General features: G+C 38.7%; 1 protein-coding gene across 1 annotated transcript in view; it reads left to right on the top strand.

The window, feature by feature from the left end:
* LOC126215019 (tubulin alpha-3 chain-like) overlaps positions 1-22,539 on the top strand; it is a 234,480-nt gene that overhangs the window by 161,202 nt on the left and 50,739 nt on the right. The window contains exon 5 of the mRNA XM_049941642.1: positions 13,077-13,258. Within this exon, the coding sequence (XP_049797599.1) occupies positions 13,077-13,258 (182 nt within the window). The remainder of the gene's footprint in view (positions 1-13,076; positions 13,259-22,539) is intronic.

The following is a 22,539-nucleotide window of genomic DNA, read 5'->3' as shown; positions in this document are numbered from 1 at the left end:
ACACCTATTTGTGGATCACCTACAATAATCATTCACAGCCACCCAAAAACACTAAAGCTCTGTCTTATTGAGATTTCTTGATCCATCTAAAGCTAACCAGCCATCAAAAATATTGTACATCCTATCATATCATGAGGCAAATGTTGAATGTCAAAATGTTTCCCTAGTAAATGGACACACAGATGCAAATTGTTTATCACAAATACATTCAAACAGCTCTTATGGCTTCAGCTTTTTTGCTGCTCCCTGTCCTCCAGCTCCCTCTGGTGAAGTCTTCATAGAAAGATGACCAGATGCTAAGCCTTCCTAAAAGGAGATCTTCCATGTCTTTTTATTGATCTTTTTAACATTATCTTGTTACACCTTTCATTATATGGTGCCAGGAATTTATAGCCTTCACAACTTTACTAACTGTCAAATGTTTCATTTCACAATTCTACTTGAGGCAATGGTCAGTGATATATGATTTACTTGTCTACCTCAGTTGACAATGTAAGTAATCTTCATCACTGCTTTCGTGAATTATTATAACATTCTGTACCACATATGCCATGCTCCATTGGCATGTAATGTGAACCTTGTAAGATGTAAGACCACTTTCTGTTTGTGAACAGTTCAAGATGTTGATATAAGGTTTCCAGCAAATTATAGTAGACAGGACATATAATTTTGTTGCATGGGTAATGTTTGAAAGTCCTCTAACAAAAGAGATATTGAAGTAAATATGATTTTTTAAATGGCACAATCTACTTCTTTTGCAACATTCAAACACTCTTGAAAAGATAAGTACAGTGCTATAACATGTGTTAATGTTGGCACTGAAACTTTTTGCAGAAGCTTCCAAGAAATGCGAAAAAGCTGAAAGGCAAGATGGTAAAAATCAGCTATTGGAGTGTAAACATCACCAGGTGGGACTCTGGTGCCATGCCCCATCATTATTTGTAGCAGGAAAGTAGACTTACACTATTAGAATGAAACGTATTTCTTCTTTAGCCTACTGGTTATGGAGTAGATAGTAAATGAAACTAAACAATATCAATGTACGAACTTCTAAAGTATCACAAGGGGCTTATAAAAGCTATTTCAAATGTATACATATGTTTAAGTGAATGTCTTTTGTGGACACAAGTCAACAGTCAAAAGGCTTGATACAGTAGCAGAGGCCCACTCGTGGGAGTTTATACTGTATATCTTCAACTGTTAACTTATCAGACTGGCTTTTGGCCCTTATGCACCTCACCCTGTATACTTGATGTTGTCTTCAACATTACCAAGCACACCTATGCTCTCTGTTAACACAAATGAGAAGCCCATGTCATGTTGCCCATGTGTGTAATAGGTCCAAGATAAGATGCATAAAACTGGATTCATCAAAATTGCAGCTCACTTAAAACTACACTATCTGTCACAGCAAGAAAATCACAGTCTAGTTAGTATGAGGGTTATCCAATACATAATGTTTCACAATTTTATTGTCAGAACATACTCATTCTTAAGAGTTAGTATTCGGTGACAATATGTCAACATTTCTTTGTACATAGTCTCCAACTCTCCATCACATTCTAGGGCCTTTTGCCAGCAGTGTGTAAGAGCACATATTCTCTGTTGGGAAAAGGCATTGTTCTGTATTAGTAGCTATGTTTTCACTGCAGGAATTATACTCTCGTCATCTTCAAACTGTGTCCCATGTAGAGAATCCTTAAGTGACCCAAAAAGATGGAATTCCAAAGGCACCAGTCTAGGATATAGGGTCTGTGACTTAGTGATTACCTACCAAATTTGGTGATGGATTCCCAGTTTTGAGACTTTTGTGTATGCATGCATCATCGTGTTGGAGCAAAATTTCTTATGGTCACTGTCAGATGGAACACGTAGGAAACTGTTCTTGAGTTTGTCCACAGTTCTCTCATATGCCTCAGAATTAATGATCAAGACTTTTGGCAAAGCATTCACGGGAATGACACCATCATTGTCCCAAAACACTGCCATCAAGACTTTGCCAACAGAGGTTGCAGTCTTGAATTTGTTCTTTTTTTGGTGATTGTGGGTGGTGCCACTCCAATAACTACTACTCAAAAAGATGCACCCATGTTTCATCACTAACAATAATTAGTGAGTGAAAAGTCTTTCCATTAGCCTTAAGCTGCTACAAAGTTCAGGCAAAGTTTAATTTTTTCGAATCTTCTTATCTGTTCTGACCACTCATGGAACGCGTCTTGAGCATTTCTTTGAATATGCAAGAGTCTGTCATGCATACTTTCAATTCACAGTAATAACTGGAGGGCCAAATGATTTACACAAATTATGGCATCCACGCAATTCGTCATGTCAGATGTGGTGTGTGTGACAGGACGTCCCAAATGTGGCAAACCGTGGAAGTCAATTTCTGTGCTTCTTGATGCTCTAACCCAATTTAACCATTGTCCAACAGTACTGTTATCAACTGTGTCATTCCCACACACTGCACAGAAACATTTATGTATGATCACTAGAATTCAATCACTGCATAATGCTTGTAATGGGTGCCTTCCATAGACATCATTTTAATTTTTCACTATGTCTCTGCCATCTGTTGGAACTATCCAAAACTTCACACATGTGTAGAAGAAATGAAGTTGAAACACCTAAAAGTATGTTTTCCTCTATGCATTAATGGCTGAAAAAAAATTTGGGCACTAATTATAGAATGACCCTTGTGTTAATCATTCACTGAAAACAATAATTCAATCTAACAAATATATTTCTGTTATTTTGCTCAAAGGAGGTTAAAACATGGCCAAGTTTAATTGATTTACAAAAGCTGCTTATTTTGGAAAGCAATTTACTGAATGAAAATCATGCAGTCAAAGACACCTTTCACATGATCTTACTGTAGCACAAAGTTCAGTAGGAAAATACCACAAAAATCAGAAATAATTGAGACAATCAGCACATTTTGTGGTCACCATTAATACAAAAGCAATAACTTCTGAAATATACTTATATTTCTATTGCTTCTACTTAGTCTTCAGCAGCACTATGTCTTGCTGTGATATATGTACGCATCAAAACTTATTCTTATAAATATGACTGTGCTATTTTAAAGAAAGCTTATACAAATAAAATTAAAATTTTAAAAGCAAAAGCTATTCAGTAGCAATCTATAACTAATTACTTCAATCAGTATTTACATCTCCCTATTTTAGAGCATTAATATTGCCTCAAGAAGCATGAATTGCCTATTCATACCAGTTTCATAGCTCATTTGAAATTCATTGCATTTAATACACTTTAAAACATATGTAGTTTCAGCATGTACATGTCTCACAGTAGCTGTCGAACTCACACTATGATGGTTGTATCTGTAGAAATCAAGTATGTTGTATATGTATTTTCCTTATCTGTGGGCTTGCCATGGCAGATTGACAAGGTGAAGCTTCCTGCTTATGTCCAGTAGAAAGCCTCATATGTAACCAGCACAGGACTAAGTATTGTCAGATAAAATACAGAAGGTAATACAAAGAACTAAATTACATGTAACTGCTTCTGCTGTAATTTTTAAAAATTAAAAATAAGTTAATCAGATTACTTGAATAATTATAACAACATTATCACAAAAAGGATAGATCACTTCTGGCCATATGGAGGAGACTTTGAGTCTGCAACTGTATGGCACAACAAAAGGTGTGCTACCTATCCTTTTCATAATGTTGTTGTTATTCCATCTTTAATAAGTATAGTTATGCTACTTTCAAACAGATCATAAAATTACAGTTTTACCACTGTGCATGTAAACTAATAAACCATGTTGTCTTTAGAAGTATGTGACACTGATTTGTGATGTTGTAGTCAGTTAGAAAAGGAATATCAAAGCCTGCGTGTACTGATACTAAGATTTATTTCAATGATTGATGCTTATACGAGGGCGGTTCAGAAAGTAACCTCCGATTGGTCACAGTGCGGGTTGTGGGGGGAGTAGCGACGCCACCTGTGCGTTCACGCACTCAACAGGTCAGTCGGCATCAAGCCGTGGTCGAGTGAACGTCGTACCTGCGCTAGTTTAGTTTTTGTGGCATTTTGAAATGTGTGCTGCAATAGAAAACCCCGCCAAATGTGAAGTGCGTGCTGTCATAAGGTTTTTTACAGCCAAAGGATATTCTGCAGCAGCTATTCATCGTGAGCTTTGTGCCGTGTACGGACCAAGAGTTATGAGTGAAGGAGTTGTCCGTGAATGGGTACGTTTATTTAAAAGTGGACGAGAAAACGTTCATGATGAAGAGAGGAGTGGTAGACCATCATTGGTGACTGACGAACTCGTTCAGACAGTTGATGCAAAAGTTCGTGAAAATCGACGTTTCTCAATGTCGGAGTTGTCTACTGGTTTTCCACAGATTTCTGGCTCGGGTCACAGCGGTTTGATGACGACGAAGAGCTCAAAGATGCGGTCACAGGCTGGCTCCAGGCACAAGCGGGTGATTTTTATGCAGAAGGAATTTCAAAGCTTGTGAAGAGATACGATAAGTGCCTCAATCGCTATGGAGACTATGTAGAAAAATAGTGCAAAGATGCAGTTGTAGGATGTATATATTAAAATATTTTTATTTAACTTGGTGTATTTTTTTAAATCAACCGGAGGTTACTTTCTGAACGGCCCTCGTATTACTGAACTTTTATCAGCTTTTCCTTTAACTAACATTAAAGGTGTGTACACATAAAATGTTTACTACAGTGAATCTGCTGAGAATGTCATAAAGTTATTATACACAGGGAAAGAAAGAAAAAGATGTCTAGACTGTTTTGGAATAGAGATGGAATATACTGATGGCTTCAGTCTTGGAAGACTCATCAGGGCTGGACCAGATAAAAACTGACAGCAGAATAAAAAAGAGATAGTAATTAAAAATGTGAGACATCAAAAATAACAGATATAAGATCGAAGTGTCAGAAACAGGAAAAAAATAACTGAGGAAAGTAGGTATCAGAAATACAGAAAGTTAGAAGTGTGAAAGTAAAATAACTAAGACACTGTAAATGCAAAAACTTGTGCAAAAGACAGGAGTAGTCAAAGAAAGCCTTAAGATGAAATGTTTATCTGATGAAATAGATTAGAAAGAAGGAAAGGATCAAATGGAAATGAAGTCCGTCACCTATATGAGGCAGTTGTGAGAATCAGGATAACGGGGAGCACTAAGATATTGTACAGTGATTGATGGCTAATTTAAAATATGTGCAGGAACTGTGAAAGAATGGTTAAAATATTTGTTAAATGTGACAAACAGTACTGTAGTGGAGATAAAGTGGGAGCACTTTCTACTATACTCCTAAATATTATCAACTCTTGTACTTTTCAGGAAATTATTCCATCATTCCCTTGATAGTACAGATATCATTCACATGTCATAGTTATAATGTCATGTGATTCAGGTAAGGAACTGCTATTTACATGGCAGGGTCCAAAATTTGTAAATACAAGAGATAATGATACATACTATGGCCATTAGCATAAAAATATTCAAGTATTTCAATATATGGGACCTTTGTTCATTGCTGAGTAGTAATATAATCATCACTTCAGAAAAGTGATACAGCCTGTAATATGCAATCACCAAAATGTACAACACAAAATACAGAGTAATGCCACGTCCCTCAGACAGATGTAAAAGTAATGCTAATTAATTTAGAGAGATCCACATTGCTTGTACTAATATTTATTTAAACCATAACCAGTTTTGAGTTTTTAAAATCCCCATCTTCAGGTGTATGAAATTATAGTATTTGGTAATACATAACATATGGTCAGGCCAGTCACTGCAAGAGTTCCAATCATTGCATCTTGGCAGAAACTGTCTGCCACTGGGCAGCCACATAGTAGAAATGCTATCCACTACTGTCAGTGGCAAATAGTTTCTGCCAACAAGCAATGATTGGAACTCTTGCAATGACTGGCCTGACCATATGTTATGTATTACCAAATACTATAATTTCATACACCTGAAGATAGGATTTTAAAATCTCAAAACTGATCATGGATTAGATAAATATTAGCACAACTTAAGTGAATCTCTCTATATTGGTTATTATGTCTCTTAGCTGCAGATGTACTATGTACCAAATTTTGTGTAAAAGTTGTGCAATGTGTTACCACTAGGGACAGCTCAGCCCGAAACAAAAATAACCAATAGATTTCACAGCATTCAGATTAGGTTACGTGACTGCCCTTGCTTGCTTTTTTGTAGACACCATATTGGATTTCATCATTATTATTGTTTCTGTATTATAACTTGATGTTATGTTGATGTTATGAAAGTATGTCATATATTTGAAGGTTTATGACAAAGGCCACTCTTGGTATGATTTGTTACAATTAAATGCCAGTTTACGACATCTCAGCAGTAAAAAGGCTGTGGGAGATCCTAAGTTAACTGGTACTAATGCAGTGAGTTGCATGTGAACGAACAACATTGTCTGGTGGTTATAGACACATGAGTATGGTGTTGCAGGGAGTAGATTTGTAACCCACTGCATGTCTTTTTTTCTTTTTTGTATTCATATAACAGAAGTATGTTCCACAATATTCGATTTGATATTATTTATATACAAGAGCATGCTTGCTGGAACAGTTTTCTTTGATTTTGTGACTTAACATTTTTAAAAAAGAGAGAGAGAGAGATATGAAACTCCTGCAACTGAAACGAACAGCAATGATATTTGTATACTAGGTAGTTACATATACTTTGCTGTTTATACTGAATATATTGCAATTTCTGAGGATGGATAGGCAGGAACGTAGGAAGAGAGCAGAGAGTGCTGTGAGTGAAATGAGCAGCAGTAATATTTATAGTCTTGCATGTCATAAATATTTAACTGTGATAAAATTGTTGACAACACTTTTGTAAATTAAGTGATGAGGAGGCAAAGACCACACCACACAGTGATTGATAATGAACTTTGTTCAGAATAGAGAATGGACATTGAGGTTATGGTGTCCAACAGTGGTTTTTACCATAATTTCCATACATCCCTTTTTACATCTCACTAAATGACCATTTAAGAATAAGACATATACTTGATTGTTGCAAGCAACGTTATTTGCCAGGACAACTATTTAGCACAGTGACTGTTACAAATTACAAAAATATATGAATACTATGTGAAGCAGAAATCAGCAACACAAGCACACATGTATTGAAAACATTGACCGAGTTTCATTGCTCTCTCTCTTTTTCCACGAAAATAACTGCAATGATAAAAATACACTATTCCATGAATCATTTGCCGACAAACTATTTCCACAATGTTTCATGAGTAAACATCCTGCTTTTGTAACATCTGCTACAGCATTCAGAGAACACCAAACATGAAAATGTCCATGCCCAGCTGTACACAGGCTCATCTGGAACAAAGCAATTCTATTGGCTCTCACTACCCTGTAATCTTATTGGTTATTCTTGTTTAGGGGTGAACTGTCCTCAGCAATAAGTCTGGAATGTGGTTGCAGTCACCATTGGAACAGTGCAGCATAATGTCATTGTGCTGGTTTTCCACTGCATTTGATGAACCCATACCCAAGGGGCATATTGGCCAATTATTTTACCAGTAAATCTGTTCATACTACTGTTTATTACTGTTAATGTACAACTAACGCTGCCACAAAAACAAACCCAAGACAGAAGCAAGCAGTACTGAATGCAAGCTTGGTGAACAACGAATAGAATGGGAAGTACTGTTTTTAACAGTAAGTACTGTGAGTGGATAGAACAAATTTGTTTCCAGACAAGACAAACAGACATATCACCTGCATTTTCAGTGCAATACAGATACAAAGGTGAAAGTGGGTAAGAAAGTTAATGAAATGCTATTATTTCGTGACGACTCACCAGAAACTAAAAGTCCCCTTATGCCAAAATATTCAAAAAATATCCCTGAGCAACCTCCAAAATTTTATTGTTGCAGTTCAGGTTCTTTCCAAGTTGTACTGGGTGGCTATAATTAAACTTTTGCTGATTGAGGGCCCCCCATGAAAGACAAGTGACCATAGGATGATAAAACTTTGAGGATGCATTTATAAGGACGTTTGTAAGAGAAATAACAAATAAACCACCATCAGAAAAATGCTTCTTTCAGAGCACAAAAAAGGCAAATATGCTTCTGTTTAAAATAGTCTTATTAAAAAGTAGGGTACCAGTTTCATCATTCTACTTACCTCAGCAAAAATTTTCCCAAAACTTTTGGCATGTGAATATATTCACACTCTTTTTAACTTGCAGCTCACCTCTTGCAAGCTCCCCTAACTGCAACACCAGTCCATGTATCCCACTTCTCAGTAAGTCCTCCCAAGTAGCAAAAATTTAATTATAATCACCATGTGTAGAAAATGTCCATATCAATATGTTTGCAAAGTATATGGCTAAGACAAATATATGATGTTGCATCAAATGAAATCAAAGACATATTTATTTCCAATTTTATTTGTTGTGCTCATGTGGAACAAAACCATCAGTTTTTGACATAGTACTCCCTTGCACAATGCACAGTCTGCAGTGCTTACAAAGTACTTGAATTCCCACAGAAAAGAATCCATGTGGAAGTACATGTATCAGCTTGAGCACCACACAGCTTGCCTGTTCGTCAGAACAAAATACGTTACCACCCTGATGCAATTTCCTTTATGTCTACAACACATACATGACTGCATCAGTGTCAAGGTTAAATTAAAAAAAGAGTATTAAGTACTTAATATTTTGACAAGAGGATTATATAGAACTGTCATTAGTTATTAAACAATGGAAAATCCAGGATGGAACGTAACAGTACCAGAGAAGGAAAGTTGCTACTCACCATATTGTGGAGATGCTGAGTCATGATAGGTATTGTCATTAATTATTGTTATTTATCTTTTTACCATCTAGGAGTTTTCTGAGAGGTACAAGATCATATTTTCCAAATTGCAGAAATTATACACTGTTTGAAAGCACAAGTTCAATATTTTCATAATACTGAGAAATATTACATGAGTGCATGGTCTCTGTTCTTTCTTAAATGTCCAAACAGAACAGATACTATGCAGAATCTGCAGCTATTATAGTGAATATACTGAAAAATAAATTACATTGGTTTACTTTTGCTAATTTTTGGTTTCAGTTTCTCCGTTACTACTGCAACTGTCTATTAACCAACAAAACTGCACTCACTACATGTATTTTCTCTTGCAGTGACCCTTATATAACATTGAAATAATGCATTCATTGAATGTGCATTATTAGAACACATGGGTAGATGGATTTACAAATTAAAATTGGAAATTGTGTTTTTATATATACACTGATGGAACAAACTACATCACCAAACAATAATTAATGCATAGTAATGAAATTTTGGGAATACGTTTGTCTAGCTAGCATATTTAAGTGATTAACAATGCAAGATCACAGGCTAATTTAAGCACAAGGTTAGCCATTTCAAATGTGAAATGCTGGTACATTAATGACCAGTGTAACTGCCAGAATGTTGAATGCAAGCATCCAAACACGCATGCATTGTGTTATACAGGAGCCAAATATCAGTTTGTCAGATGAAGTTCCAGGACAGTTGTAGCTGGTTAGTCAATACACGGATGGTTAATGCAGTTTGTGGATGACGCTGGAATCATTGTCCAATTATGTCCCAGACATGTTTGATTGGAGATCTGGTGATTAAGCAAGCAAAGGCAAAATGTCGACACTCTCTAGGGCATGTTCAGATACAATGGCAGTATGTGGGTGAGCGTTATCCTGTTGGAAAACACCCCATGGAATGCTGTTCATGAATGGCAGCACAAAGATCGAACCACCAGAAAGATGTACAAATTAGCAGTCAGGTGCATAACTTTAGGTGTAGGTTCAGTGCATGTAGCACACACAGGTTGGTTGCAGGTCCTCAACTGTCCTCCTCGTAAATGACACACAGCCATCACTGGCACGGAACCAAAACCACAACAGACCTCCCACTACCCTGCCCCTACAATGAGATCTCACTTGACATAACTGAAGTCGCAAATGGCGGTGGTTTGGGGTAGAGGATTTGCACACTACAGGGCTTCTGGCTCAGAGCTCTTCCTTGAAGTAACTGATTTGTATCAGTTCGTTGCGTCACTGTGGTGCCAGCCACTGCTCGAACTGCTGCTGCAGATGCAGTACGATGTGCCAGAGCCATACACTGAACATGGTGATCTTACCTCTTGGTAGTGTCACGTGGCCATCTGGAGCCCAATCTTCTTGCAACTGTACATTCTTGTGACCACCACTGCCAGCAGTCATGTAGAATGGCTACATTGCTGCCAAGTCTTTCTGTAATATCACAAAGTAACATCCAGCTTCACATAGCTCTATTACACAATCTTGTTCAAACTCAGTGAAGTGCTGAGAATGATGCCTTTGTTGCCTCAAAGGCATTCTTAACTAACATCAATTCCCCACACCCAATCTCAAGGGTACCAAACACTCAAAACCATTACTGCACATACACTATGTGATGAAAAGTACCCGGACACCTGGCTGAAAATGACTTACAAGTTTGTGGCACCCTCCATCAGTAAGGCTGAAATTCGCTGTGGTGTTGGCCCACCCTTAGCGTTGATGACAGCTTCCTCTCTCACAGGCATACATTCAATCAGGTGCTGGAAGGTTTCTTGAGGAATGGCAGCCAATTCTTCACAGAGTGCTGCACTGAGGAGAGGTATCGATGTCAGTCGGTGAGGCCTGGCACAATGTCGGCATTTCAAAACATCCCAAAGGTGTTCTATAGGATTCAGGTCAGGACTCTGTGCAAGCCAGTCCATTACAGGGATGTTATTGTCATGTAACCACCACAGGCCATGCATTATGAACAGCTGCTCAATCTTGTTGAAAGATGCAATTGCCATCCCCTAATTGCCCTTCAACATTGGGAAGCAAGAAGGTACTTAAAACATCAATGTAGGCCTGTGCTGTGTTAGTGTCATGCAAAACAACAAGGAATGCCAGCCCCCTCCATGAAAAAGACGACCACACCATAATACCACCACTTCCGAATTTTACTGTTGGCACTACACACGTTCATCAGGCAGTCACCATATCTACACCCTGCCATCGGACCACCACATTGTGTACCATGATTCATCACTCCACGCAAAGTTTTTCCACTGTTCAATCACCCAATGTTTACACTCCTTGCATCAAGTGAGGCATCGTTTGACATTTACTGGCAAGATATGTGGCTTATGAGCAGCGACTTGACCACGAAATCCAAGTATTCTCACCTCCATCTAACTGTAATAGTACTTGTAGTGGATCCTGATGCAGTTTGGAATTCCTGTGCGATGGTCTGGATATATGTCTTGCTATTACACATTACGACCTTCTTCAACTGTCGGTGGTCTCTGTCAGCCAGCAGACGAGGTCGGCCTGTACACTTTTGTCCAGAACATGTGACTTCATCTTTCCACTTCACTGTCACATTGGAAACAGTGAACCTAGGGATGTTTAGGAGTGTAGAAATCTCACATACAGACATATGACACAAGTGACACTCAATCACCTGACTACGTTCGAAGTCCATGAGTTCTACAGAGGGCCCCATTCTGCTCTCTCATGATGTCTAATGACTACTGAGGTCTCTGATATTGAGTACCAGGCAGTAGGTGGCAGCACAGTGCACATAATATGAAAAACATATGTTTTTCGGGGTGTACGGATACTTTAGACCACATAGTGTATGTAAAGCAAACCTGATGTACATCCGCATACCGGCACTACTACAACCAATCTTATGCAACTGGCGCAAAATTTGAATAGATATCATCTTTCAGGTATAGAAACATGCCTGCCAATTTTCATTTACATCACAATACTCCTCTTGGTCATGCAATTTATTTTTTCCATCGATTCAGTAGGAGAGATGTGTTTCACACTACTGAAGATGAACAAGTGCTCATAGCTCTTAAGATATGCATTGCAGAGTCCATATTTACTAGGTATTTTTCTTGTTTTGATGTAAGAAACCTACCCCTAAAGTCAGTGGTTTTTTTTTTTTTTTTTGTAGGAGGAGGGGGGGGGGGATGGGACACACCCTGTATGTAGGCAGAAGTCACGTCACATTGCAGTTTCTACAGCAGAATAAATGATTTCAAACAAAAATGCTATATACAATCTGTGCACCAAACAATGTATATTTTTGCAGAGGGTTGAGAAGCTAAATACAGTGATATGTAAATGACTTGTGTATCAGTTGCACTGTACTTGGGAAATGAAATGTAGGCTGTTAGCTATCAGACAAGGATATTGTAAATGCTTCATGCTAGATGATAGGTCTGTACAGAGGATATTGTTCATAGGATACTCGTTATCCACAAGGTGTTTATGTTTTAGACAATACTTTGCTTCAGTAACAATTCCTTGACAAAAATAATATAATATTAGTACACAAATAGACATAATACAATGTGATTCTGTCTTGGTAATAAATGACAGTTTACAATAGCATTACATTAAGAAGCCTTATGGGAGAAAAACTTTCTACTTGAGCTTTTTAAAGCTATTTTTTATTACCTGATGGTAGTGACCTATTTCTGCTGATGTTTCTCAGAAATCAAGACACCTGTTGAATGCTGTTATGACAACATTAAGTAACTGACAGCGGTTAGGAACTGTAAAATATGTCAAAAGAGAATTAACATATTTTTGGTTGCTGTGAATGTAAGAGATCCAGTTGGAATCTAGTGCTCCACCTTGGCAATACATGGGGTATTTCAGCTCTTACCTTAATACATTTGGTTAAACTGTAGCAGTCATTAAACACAAGCAGGCCCCAAATGGATACTGCCAGCTGCATACTTTCACTGCACGGAGCTTTATCTGTATCTGAGCAGCATTATCACTTGGTGAACATTCAACACACTGTTAGAAACACACTTACAAACTTAAATGATATCACAGATATTTTTTTATCCATTGTTACAAATTTACAGTTATCATTTGATTCACAATCAAGTTTCAGTAATCTTGAAACATCTTTAGAGTAAAGCAGAGTGTGCTCTGTGCTATATATATGTAACAACTCTGACTAAATTACAAGTATAACAGGTTTCAACAGCTGTCGTCGAGCCGTATAATGCTATCTTGTACACACACCCCACGCTGGAGCACTGCGAAGTGGCCTTCATTGTGGACAACGAGGCCATCTACGAGATCTGCAGGAGGCACCTCAGCATTGACCGGCCAACCTACACCAACATCAACAGGCTGATAGGTCAGATAGTCTCAAGGTAACAGCTACACTACGTTAGAGTGGATTTTAGTGCATTGAAAATTATGTTCATTAGTGAAATTTCAGTCTATGGAAATCTATTGACAATCAGCATTCATCTGACTGTGTGACTACAAGTCACTGGGAAGCTGGTGATGTACTATGAGACAGCATTCAATTTCTCCAGTGAATAACAAGAGTTCCTTTCTCTTCTTTGACATGTGGGTAAAAGTGTACTTACAGTGTCAACATCTTTTCTGTTGCACGCTGTTGTTGGTAACAGTTCACATGTAAATAAATGTCATGTGACTAGGGCCTACCGTGGGATAGACCATTCGCCGAGTGTGAGTCTTTCGATTTGATGCCATTTCGGAAACTTGCACGTCGATGGGGATGAAATGATGATGATTAGGACAACACAACACCCAGTCCCTGAGCCGAGAAAATCTCCGACACAGCCGGGAATCGAACCCGGGCCCTTAGGATTGACAGTCTGTCATGCTGACCACTCAGCTACCACAGCCGGACACAGTTCACATGATGAGTAATGGGAAGTGAACTCAAAGAATCAGATTTGAATAGCCAAGTTCATTGTTTGTCCTTCATTGATGCAGTTAGCTGATATTTTATTTCACACACAGTAATTTAATATCCCACCCTAACCACTACCTCTATTGCCTTCATTTTCACCACCTTCGAACAGAACTTCACGATAGTACCTTTGTGTAAATTGACGGCTCTCAAACTGATGGTGGTGTCAGGTGCACCTCTTTCATTGGCACCAACATTTTTTGGTATTGGCTTCTGGAACGCTGCTCAGTATTTACAGCAGAGCTCTTCACCATGTATCAGGCCACACAGTACATCCGGCAACAGAGGCTTTTCAAATGCATCATTTTCTCTGATTCTGTCAGTGCTCTTCAAAGCCTCTGTGTGCTGTACTCCACCCATCCCTTAGCACAACGAGTCCAGGAAAGCCATCACTTGCTCACTCTTGATGAAGCCACTGCGATGTTAATGTGGGTTCCTGGTCACATTGGTCTCGTAGGAAAAGAGGTTGCTGACACTGCTGCCAAGGCTGTAGTCCTCATACCTCAGCCAGCTAGTTCTCACATTCCCTCCGATGATTTCTATGTTGCAGTCTGTCAGCAGGTGGTATCACTTTGGCATCACCGCTGATCCTCCCTTCACAGGAACAAGCTCCGTGTTATTAAGCCTCTCCCCGTGGCTGAACAACCTCCTCTCAGCCCTTTCACTGTGAGGAGATCATTTTAGCTAGGTTGCATATCAGTCACTGTCTTTTTAGCCATTGCCTTTTGTTAAGAGGTGCTTTCCTGTCACTTTGCACTTATTGTGAACAAACTTTGATAGTCTGCCATTTCCAGGTGGAATGCCCTTTTTTTGACCACTTACATTCTCATTTGTTTTTGCCATCTGATTTATCAGCCGGTTTTAGCAAATGATGCACAGGCTGTTGATCACATTTTACTTTTTATCCACTGTAGCAATATGGTAAAGGCCACTTAATTTTTAGTCCATGACCTCCTGGCATGGCATATCATTAATATAATACAGAAAAAGTAGTGTCCCTAATATTGAACCTTGTGGAACACCTAATTGAGCGTTTTTCCAGCCAGAGAGACTCTTTTTCCACATCTCTGTTTCCAGCTGTTTCTCTTCCATTGATTGGGATTAACATGTAGTCGTATTTAACTCCTCTCTTTGTCTTCATGTTCTACAGTTCTGATATGGGTGCATGTTACCCTAGTTGCTTTTGCATCTTAAAACATAACAAAACAAACACCTCAGAAATCCTGAAAAATTCAAAAAAGCAGTCAAATATTTGTGACTGGTGAGATTATAACCTTAATTCTATTTGTTTTGCTTGGAGGAACTTAAGCTGTGCTGTTAGGTCCCATTCTCACCACAACTTCAAAAATTGTGACACATTCAGAAAAAGATGGCTAAGTGTTTGTGACAAATAAGATCATAAGATTGAGCAATTATCGTTGGATGCCATAAACTGTGTATGACTGCTCATAAAGCAGCTTACAACAGAAGGAAAGTGGACACCATATGTACACTGTCAGTCCAAAAAGGTTTGTAGACTGGATTAATAAAACAAAACAAAAAAAAAAAAAAAAAAGAGGGAAAACTTAAGATGGTGGTTTTAACACTTTAGCTGTTGTACACAGTCTCCCCCACTTGAGTACAACTCACAGAAGGTTCATACACCCATGTGAAACTATCTGCATAATCCTTCTTTGGGATGTTCAACAACTTGTGCTTCTCACTGGCTTGAAAGCCAGTTATGTCATCAAAGCATTGACCCTTCATATGAATTTTTAATTAATTAAAAAAAACACTTGGTACCAAATTGGGTGAAAATGGATGATGACTGAGAACTGCTACTTGCTTTTTCATGAGAAACTACACTACAGCTGCAGCCAAGAGAGTGAGCACACCATCATGCGACAAGAAGAAACCTCTCCCCATCCACTGTTGAAGAACCCTCTAAATCCTCTCACATAACCAGTCCATGACACCCAAATAATACTGGGAATTCACAGTAATGCCAATGGTAATAAATTCCCTGTGGATAAAGCTGTGACCATCAAAATTAGCATTGAGCATTGTCTTCACTTTCACTTTTATAATTCACCTCTTTTTTGATCTTGATGAACCATCAGAGACATTTTCCACTCTATCACTTTGTGGTAGGTTTGTATTGATAACACCAACTCTCATCACTCATAATGATTTTCCCCCCAGAAACAACAGTCCAGGAGGCGCCCATTCTTTATGAACAATTCCCTTGGAACAAAGAAGCACAGAAGCATGCATTTAACTTTTGACTTTGACATGCGAGCAGTCTTCATTTTCAACATTCGTTCTGCCTTCACTAAACATTTTATGCCAACGAAAAACTTTAGCTCTTGACATAACCTCCTCTCCAAAAGCCTTCTGAAGCTTACCATAAGTTGTTGTCATGTTTTCTCCCAATTTAACGCAAAAGAATTGGCATACCGTTGCGCAACATTATGTGGTTCCATTTCCATGACGAGAGACACAAACACGTGTTAACTTATTATAGTACAACTCATGACTGAGCAGTTGCATTGATGTGCTGCTTGGACTAGAAGCAGCTTATAGACAAGGTCAAAGATATTGTGCTTACATAAGCCTGCAGGGTTGCCACATCTTGCAAAGAAAATAAGTCTCATTACTTTATTTTCGCACCTCGTATAGTTATAATTTGCCAAGATTATCCAGGTATATCATCCATTGAGAACATTTGGTCACACGTTCTTACACATCATCAAAATTCTAGCCTTCTCAGTTTATGAACTCTAGCATGGAGTCAAAACAGCATTAAATGCCACACCCACATCTGTCATCTGTCATCAGAGTTCAGTTTGCGTCTGTGCTCAGTTGGGTTAGAGTCATTATCATTACCAGAAGTGGCACATATGTGTACTACATTTTGTATGTTTTATACCCCTGAATCAGCTACAAGTTTAATCACATATTCTTCCTACTATTCTGTTTCTGCACAGTAAGTAAAATTTCATTGCTGTTATTGATGGTGGTGTTAGTAAGTTCAGAGTTCTGTGAATCTTTTGCACAGTAATGTGTAATGAGCTATTTTAAATTCACATTACAAATTAATTCATAAATGTGTCTATGCACTGAATGTTGTCGGTTAAAAAAAAAAAAGAAAGAAAGAAATGTACAGATGTGAGTTAGTAATTCCTAGCCACCACCATTTACACATTACTATAATAGAAATTCTTCTACAGAATAAAAGGCGTTACCAAGGAGAAACTTTTTAAGTTTGTTTTCAAATTTTACTTTTGCATTTTATGTCACTAGGTTGTAAGTTATCAAAAATTTTTATTGCAGGATTGTGCACCCCTTTTTGTGCTAAGGACAACCTTAATGTGAAGTAATGAATGTCATTTTTCCTTCTGGTATTGCAGTTATGTACATCATAGTCCTTTTTGAACTGCAGTGGAGTATTTTAAACAGACTTTATGAGGGAGTAAATATACTGTGTAACAGTAGTCAGAATGCACAATTCCTTAAACATACGTACAAGATGGTCAAGGGTGAACACTGCATATTATTCTTATAGCAAGTTTTTGAGCAATGAAGACTTATTCTTAAAGATGAGTTACCCCAGAACATTATTCCCTATGGCATTTCTGGATGAAAATATGTTAAATTTGTCAACTTGCTGATTTGCCTCTCCTCAATATTTCTAAGTGCAAATGTGGCTGAACTAAGTTGGTTTAGGAGTTCCAAAATGTGCTTTTCCAATTTAACTCCTCATCAATACAGGCACCCAAGATTTTGAAGTTTCCATCATGTTTATTACTTCAACACTATGTGTTACACTTATCATTGGTGTAGTATGCCTAGTTGTGAATAACTGAATATCTTGTGTCTTTTTAAAATTGAGCGTGAGGCCATTGACAGGAAAAAAAGTCAAAGATACTTTTAAGAACATTGTTTACCATTTATTCTGTTTCTGTATGTGTGCTTGGATTGATTACAATACTAGCATCATCTGTTAAAAGAACTAATTCTGCTTGTTGTATTTTAGATGGAAGATCATTTACATATTTGATGAACAACAGTGGACCTAAGACTGAGTTAGTCAGAATAATGGTCCCAGACTAGATTGGTTGAATTATTAAATGTGACTTTCTGCTTTCTTTTGGTTAGATATGAGATTATCCACTGGTTGACTATATCATCAATCCCATAAAATTTCAATTTATATAAAAGAATATTGTGATTCACAGAGTCAAATGCCTTAGATGGGTTGCCAAAAATACCAACTAGTGCTATTTTATTATTGTAATTTTAATCAGTAACACTTATTCACTTATTAAGAAAGTAAAAATAAGAAATATACTACTGGCCATTAAAATTGCTACACCAAGAAGAAATGCAGATGATAAACGAGTATTCATTGGACAAATATATTATACTGGAAATAACATGTGATTACATTTTCACGCAATTTGGGTGCATAGATCCTGAGAAATAAGTACCCAGAACGAACACCCTTAGCTGTAATAATGGCCTTGATACGCCTGGGCATTGAGTCAAACAGAGCTTGGAAGGTGTGTACAGGTACAGCTGCCCATGCAGCTTCAACACAATACCACAGTTCATCAAGAGTAGTGACTGGCATATTGTGACGAGCCAGTTGCTCGGCCACCATTGACCAGATGTTTTCAATTGATGAGAGATCTGGAGAATGTGCTGGCCAGGGCAGCAGTCAAACATTTTCTGTATCCAGAATGGCCTCTACAGGACCTGCAACATGTGGTCATGCATTATCCTGCTGAAATGTAGGGTTTCACAGGTATTGAATGAAGGGTAGAGCCACAGGTCATGACACATCTGAAATGCTGTCAATGCAAACAAGAGGTGACCGAGACGTGTAACCAATGGCACCCCATACAATCACGCCGGGTGATACACCCGTATGGCAATGAGTAATACACACTTCCAATGTGCGTTCACTGCAATGTCACCAAACACAGATGCGACCATTATAGTGCTGTAAAGAGAACCTGGATTCATCCGAAAAAATGACGTTTTGCCGTTCGTGCACCCAGGTTCATCATCAAGTACAACATCGCAGGTGCTCCTGTCTGTGATGCATCGTCAAGGGTAACCACAGCCATGGTCTCCAAGCTGATAGTCCATGCTGCTGCAAACGTTGTCAAACTGTTCGTGCAGATGGTTGTTGTCTTGCAAACATCTCCATCTGTTGACTCAGGGATCAAGGCTGCTGGGATTCAGCACGGCATTCCATATTATCCTCCTGAACCCACCGATTCCATATTCTGCTAACAGTCATTGGATCTCGACCAACACGAGCAGCAATGTCACAATATGATAAACCGCAATCACGATAGACTACAATCCAACCTTTATGGAAGTCAGAAATGTGATGGTATGCATATCTCCTCCTTACACGAGGCATCACAACAACGTTTCACCAGGCAATGCCGGTCAACTGCTGTTTGTGTATTAGAAATCAGTTGGAAACTTTCCTCATGTCAGCAGGTTGTAGGTGTCGCCACCGGCGCCAACCTTGTGTGAATGCTCTGAAAAGCTAATCATTTGCATATCACAGCATCATCTTCCTGTCAGTTAAATTTTGCGTCTGTAGCACATCATCTTCGTAGTGTAGCAATTTTAATGGCGAGTAGTGTATGTTAATTGTTGTTTAGTAGGTGATTTGTCAGCACAATTACTAATAAATAGTTCTCTGCTGTAATATTTTGTAGTTCCAGCACTAGAAATGTTAGAATATTGGTGGACAACATATTGGCTTATCCATTTTCTGCACAGAGTGAGTTCTCCCCATACAGTGCTGTTCTGGCGTGGAGTAACAATGGTACAGCAGCCAGGACATGTGCCTCAAGTGCCATTACCATGGAGATGTAGTCTTGTGATAGCTTAAAAACAATGAGAAAGGATGAGAGAAAGGAGGAAGATGTATGGAAAACTGTGGAGGTTCAAGATGGATTGGGTGGGTTGTTTGAAAATTATGTACAATACAGAATAGAAGAACAAGTGAAAGATTGGAGGACAATATGGTAGGAAGAGACAGGATATTTACGAAAGGAAATCTGGAATACCTCAGGCCTGGACCGTGTTGATTAACAGTTTCCACAAGACACACCTCACCTGGTATGAAGATGCTTCTTCCTTGCTTTCAGTTACTATATGGAGCCACTCTTGTTTGGCCCAACTGGACCAATACAATGAATGTGGAAAGAATATTTTTGTGTTCATCGCTAATTTCCATTACCAAAGAAATAATGACAGAGGAATGGTATTATTGTTGCACCTTTGTACTGTTTTTTGTTCTGTGTCTTTAATTCTATCAAGAAGTGAGAATTGTTGAAGTATGTACCTTTTGCTTTGTTGTAGAATTGAGTTGACCCCAATAACAAATACACTTTAAGACAAAAAAAATGCATCACAATGGAATTGTATGACTGGACCACAAAATGGAAGATGTGATGTACGATGGGCGTTTGAAAAGTCCGTACAAAAATAAAAACTACTCGCGTGTTTGGGGTAAACCTTTATTTTTTGACATAGTCTCCTTTTAGACTTATACAATTTGTCCAACGCTGTCCTAATTTGTTGATTCCTTCCAAATAATAGGAATTATCCAAGTCTGCCAAATAGCTATTAGTTCTGCAGTCACCTCCTCCTTTGAATAAAATCTTTGTCCCGCCAGCCATTTCTTCAAATTGGGGATCAAATAGTAGTCCAAAGGAGCGAAGTCTGGAGAATAGGGGGGATGTGAAATGGGTTGGAATCCTATTTTCATTAATTTTGCGACCACAACTGCTGAGGACTTTTATGCAGTCCAATCGCTGACATTTTTCTTGCAGCTCGGTTTTCAGTAACGATGAATAATATTCACCTGTAACAGTTTTACCCTTTTCTCGATAGTCGATGAGGATTATCCCTTGCGAATCCCAAATCCAGACACCATAACCTTTTTGTCTGAAGGAATGGTCTTCGTCTTTTCTGGTGCAGATTCTCCCTTGGTAACCCATTGTTTAGATTGTTGCTTGGTCTCGGGAGTATAGTAATGTATCCATGTTTCATCCACAGTGATGAAATGATGCTTAAAGTCCTGTGGATTCTTCCTGAACAGGTGCAAACCATCCTTGCAACACTTCACACTGTCCTGTTTTAGGTCATGCGTGAGCAATTGCTGAACCCATCTTGTGGATAGCTTTCTCATGTCCAAATGTTTATGCAAAATATTATGTACCCATTCATTCGAGATGCCCACAGCACTACCAATCTCACGCACCTTAACTCTTCTGTCATCCGTCACCATGTCATGGATTTTATCAAGGATTTCTGGAGTCGTAACCTCCACAGGGCGTCCAGAACATTCAACATCACTTGTGGCCATATGGCCACTCCAAAAATTTTGAAACCACGTATAAACTGCTCTAATTGAAGATGGAGAGTCACTGTTATGTTTATCAAGCTTCTCATTAGTCTCCTGAGGCGTTTTGCCTTTCATTAAGTAATGTTTAACCACCACACAAAATTCTTTTTCGTCTACTTTTTGACAATCACTCGACTTCCTTGATTCACACAAATGCCAAACACAAAGAAATAGACCAATATGGCTGAAAGTTGGTGTGCACTCTTCCCAAAGATGCTACTAATTAAACATGACCTCGATACATGCCGGTGGTACCATCTCTCGGACGTTGCACAGACTTTTCAGACGCCCCTCATACATGTACACGCAAACAAATGAATACAGTTTCAGAATAACTGGATGATGTATTCAAGAGAATGAGCTTCCCACACTGAGCAAGTCTTTAATGCATTGATCCATCTGTAGCCCTTTTGCAAGCAGTTATCTGACTCAATATTGATTGACACAGTTGTTGGATGTCCGCCTGACGGATATCAAGACAAATTCTGTCCAATTGGCACATTAGAACGTCAGAATCCCGAGCTGGTTGGAAGTCCATGCCCATAATGCTCCAAATGTTCTCAGTTGAGGGAAGAGCTGGCAACCTTGCTGGCCAAGGTATGGTTTGGCAAGCATAAAGACAAGCAGTAGAAAATCTTGGTGTGTGCAGGGAGCATTACCCTGCTGAAATGTAAGAGCAGGATGGCTTGCCATGAAGCACAACAAAACAGGGCATAGAATATTGTCAGTTTACAACTGTGGCGCAAGAGTGGTGTGAATTACAACCAAAGGGGCCATGCTATGAAATGAATTGGCACCCCGATCCATCACTCCCATTTGTTGGGCTGTATGGAGGTTGACAATCACATTGGTATCTCCTTGCTGCTTGAGGTGTCTTCAGGCACATACTTGGTCTGGAATCTCATTGACTGAAATAGAACTGTCTTCAGCGATGAGTCCCACTTTGACCTGAGCCCTGATGATCATCTGCTGCATCCTTAGAGCACAGTGGTATGTCCATGACATTCTGTGCCTCGTTTTGTTTCCCTTGCTTGCATTCGTGCTTGCCAGTCTCTATCTTGGCCAGCAGGATCATTGTATTTTTACCCAATTAAGAACATTTGGGGCACTATGGGCAGAGTCCTCAAACAAACTCTGGTTTTTGGTGTTCTAACAGGGAGATTTGACAGAATTTGGCATATCTTTTAGGATACTGATACTGCGTGAAGAGTTTGAAAGAGCACTGAAAGACGTCAGCCGAAACAAGGCCCCGGGAGTAGACAACATTCCATTAGAACTACTGATTGCCTTGG

Source organism: Schistocerca nitens, chromosome 12 (genome assembly GCF_023898315.1).
Source record: "Schistocerca nitens isolate TAMUIC-IGC-003100 chromosome 12, iqSchNite1.1, whole genome shotgun sequence".
Taxonomy (NCBI): Eukaryota; Metazoa; Arthropoda; class Insecta; order Orthoptera; family Acrididae; genus Schistocerca; species Schistocerca nitens.
The sequence above is the reverse complement of the archived record's forward strand: the minus strand, read 5'-3'. Positions and strand labels throughout refer to the sequence as shown.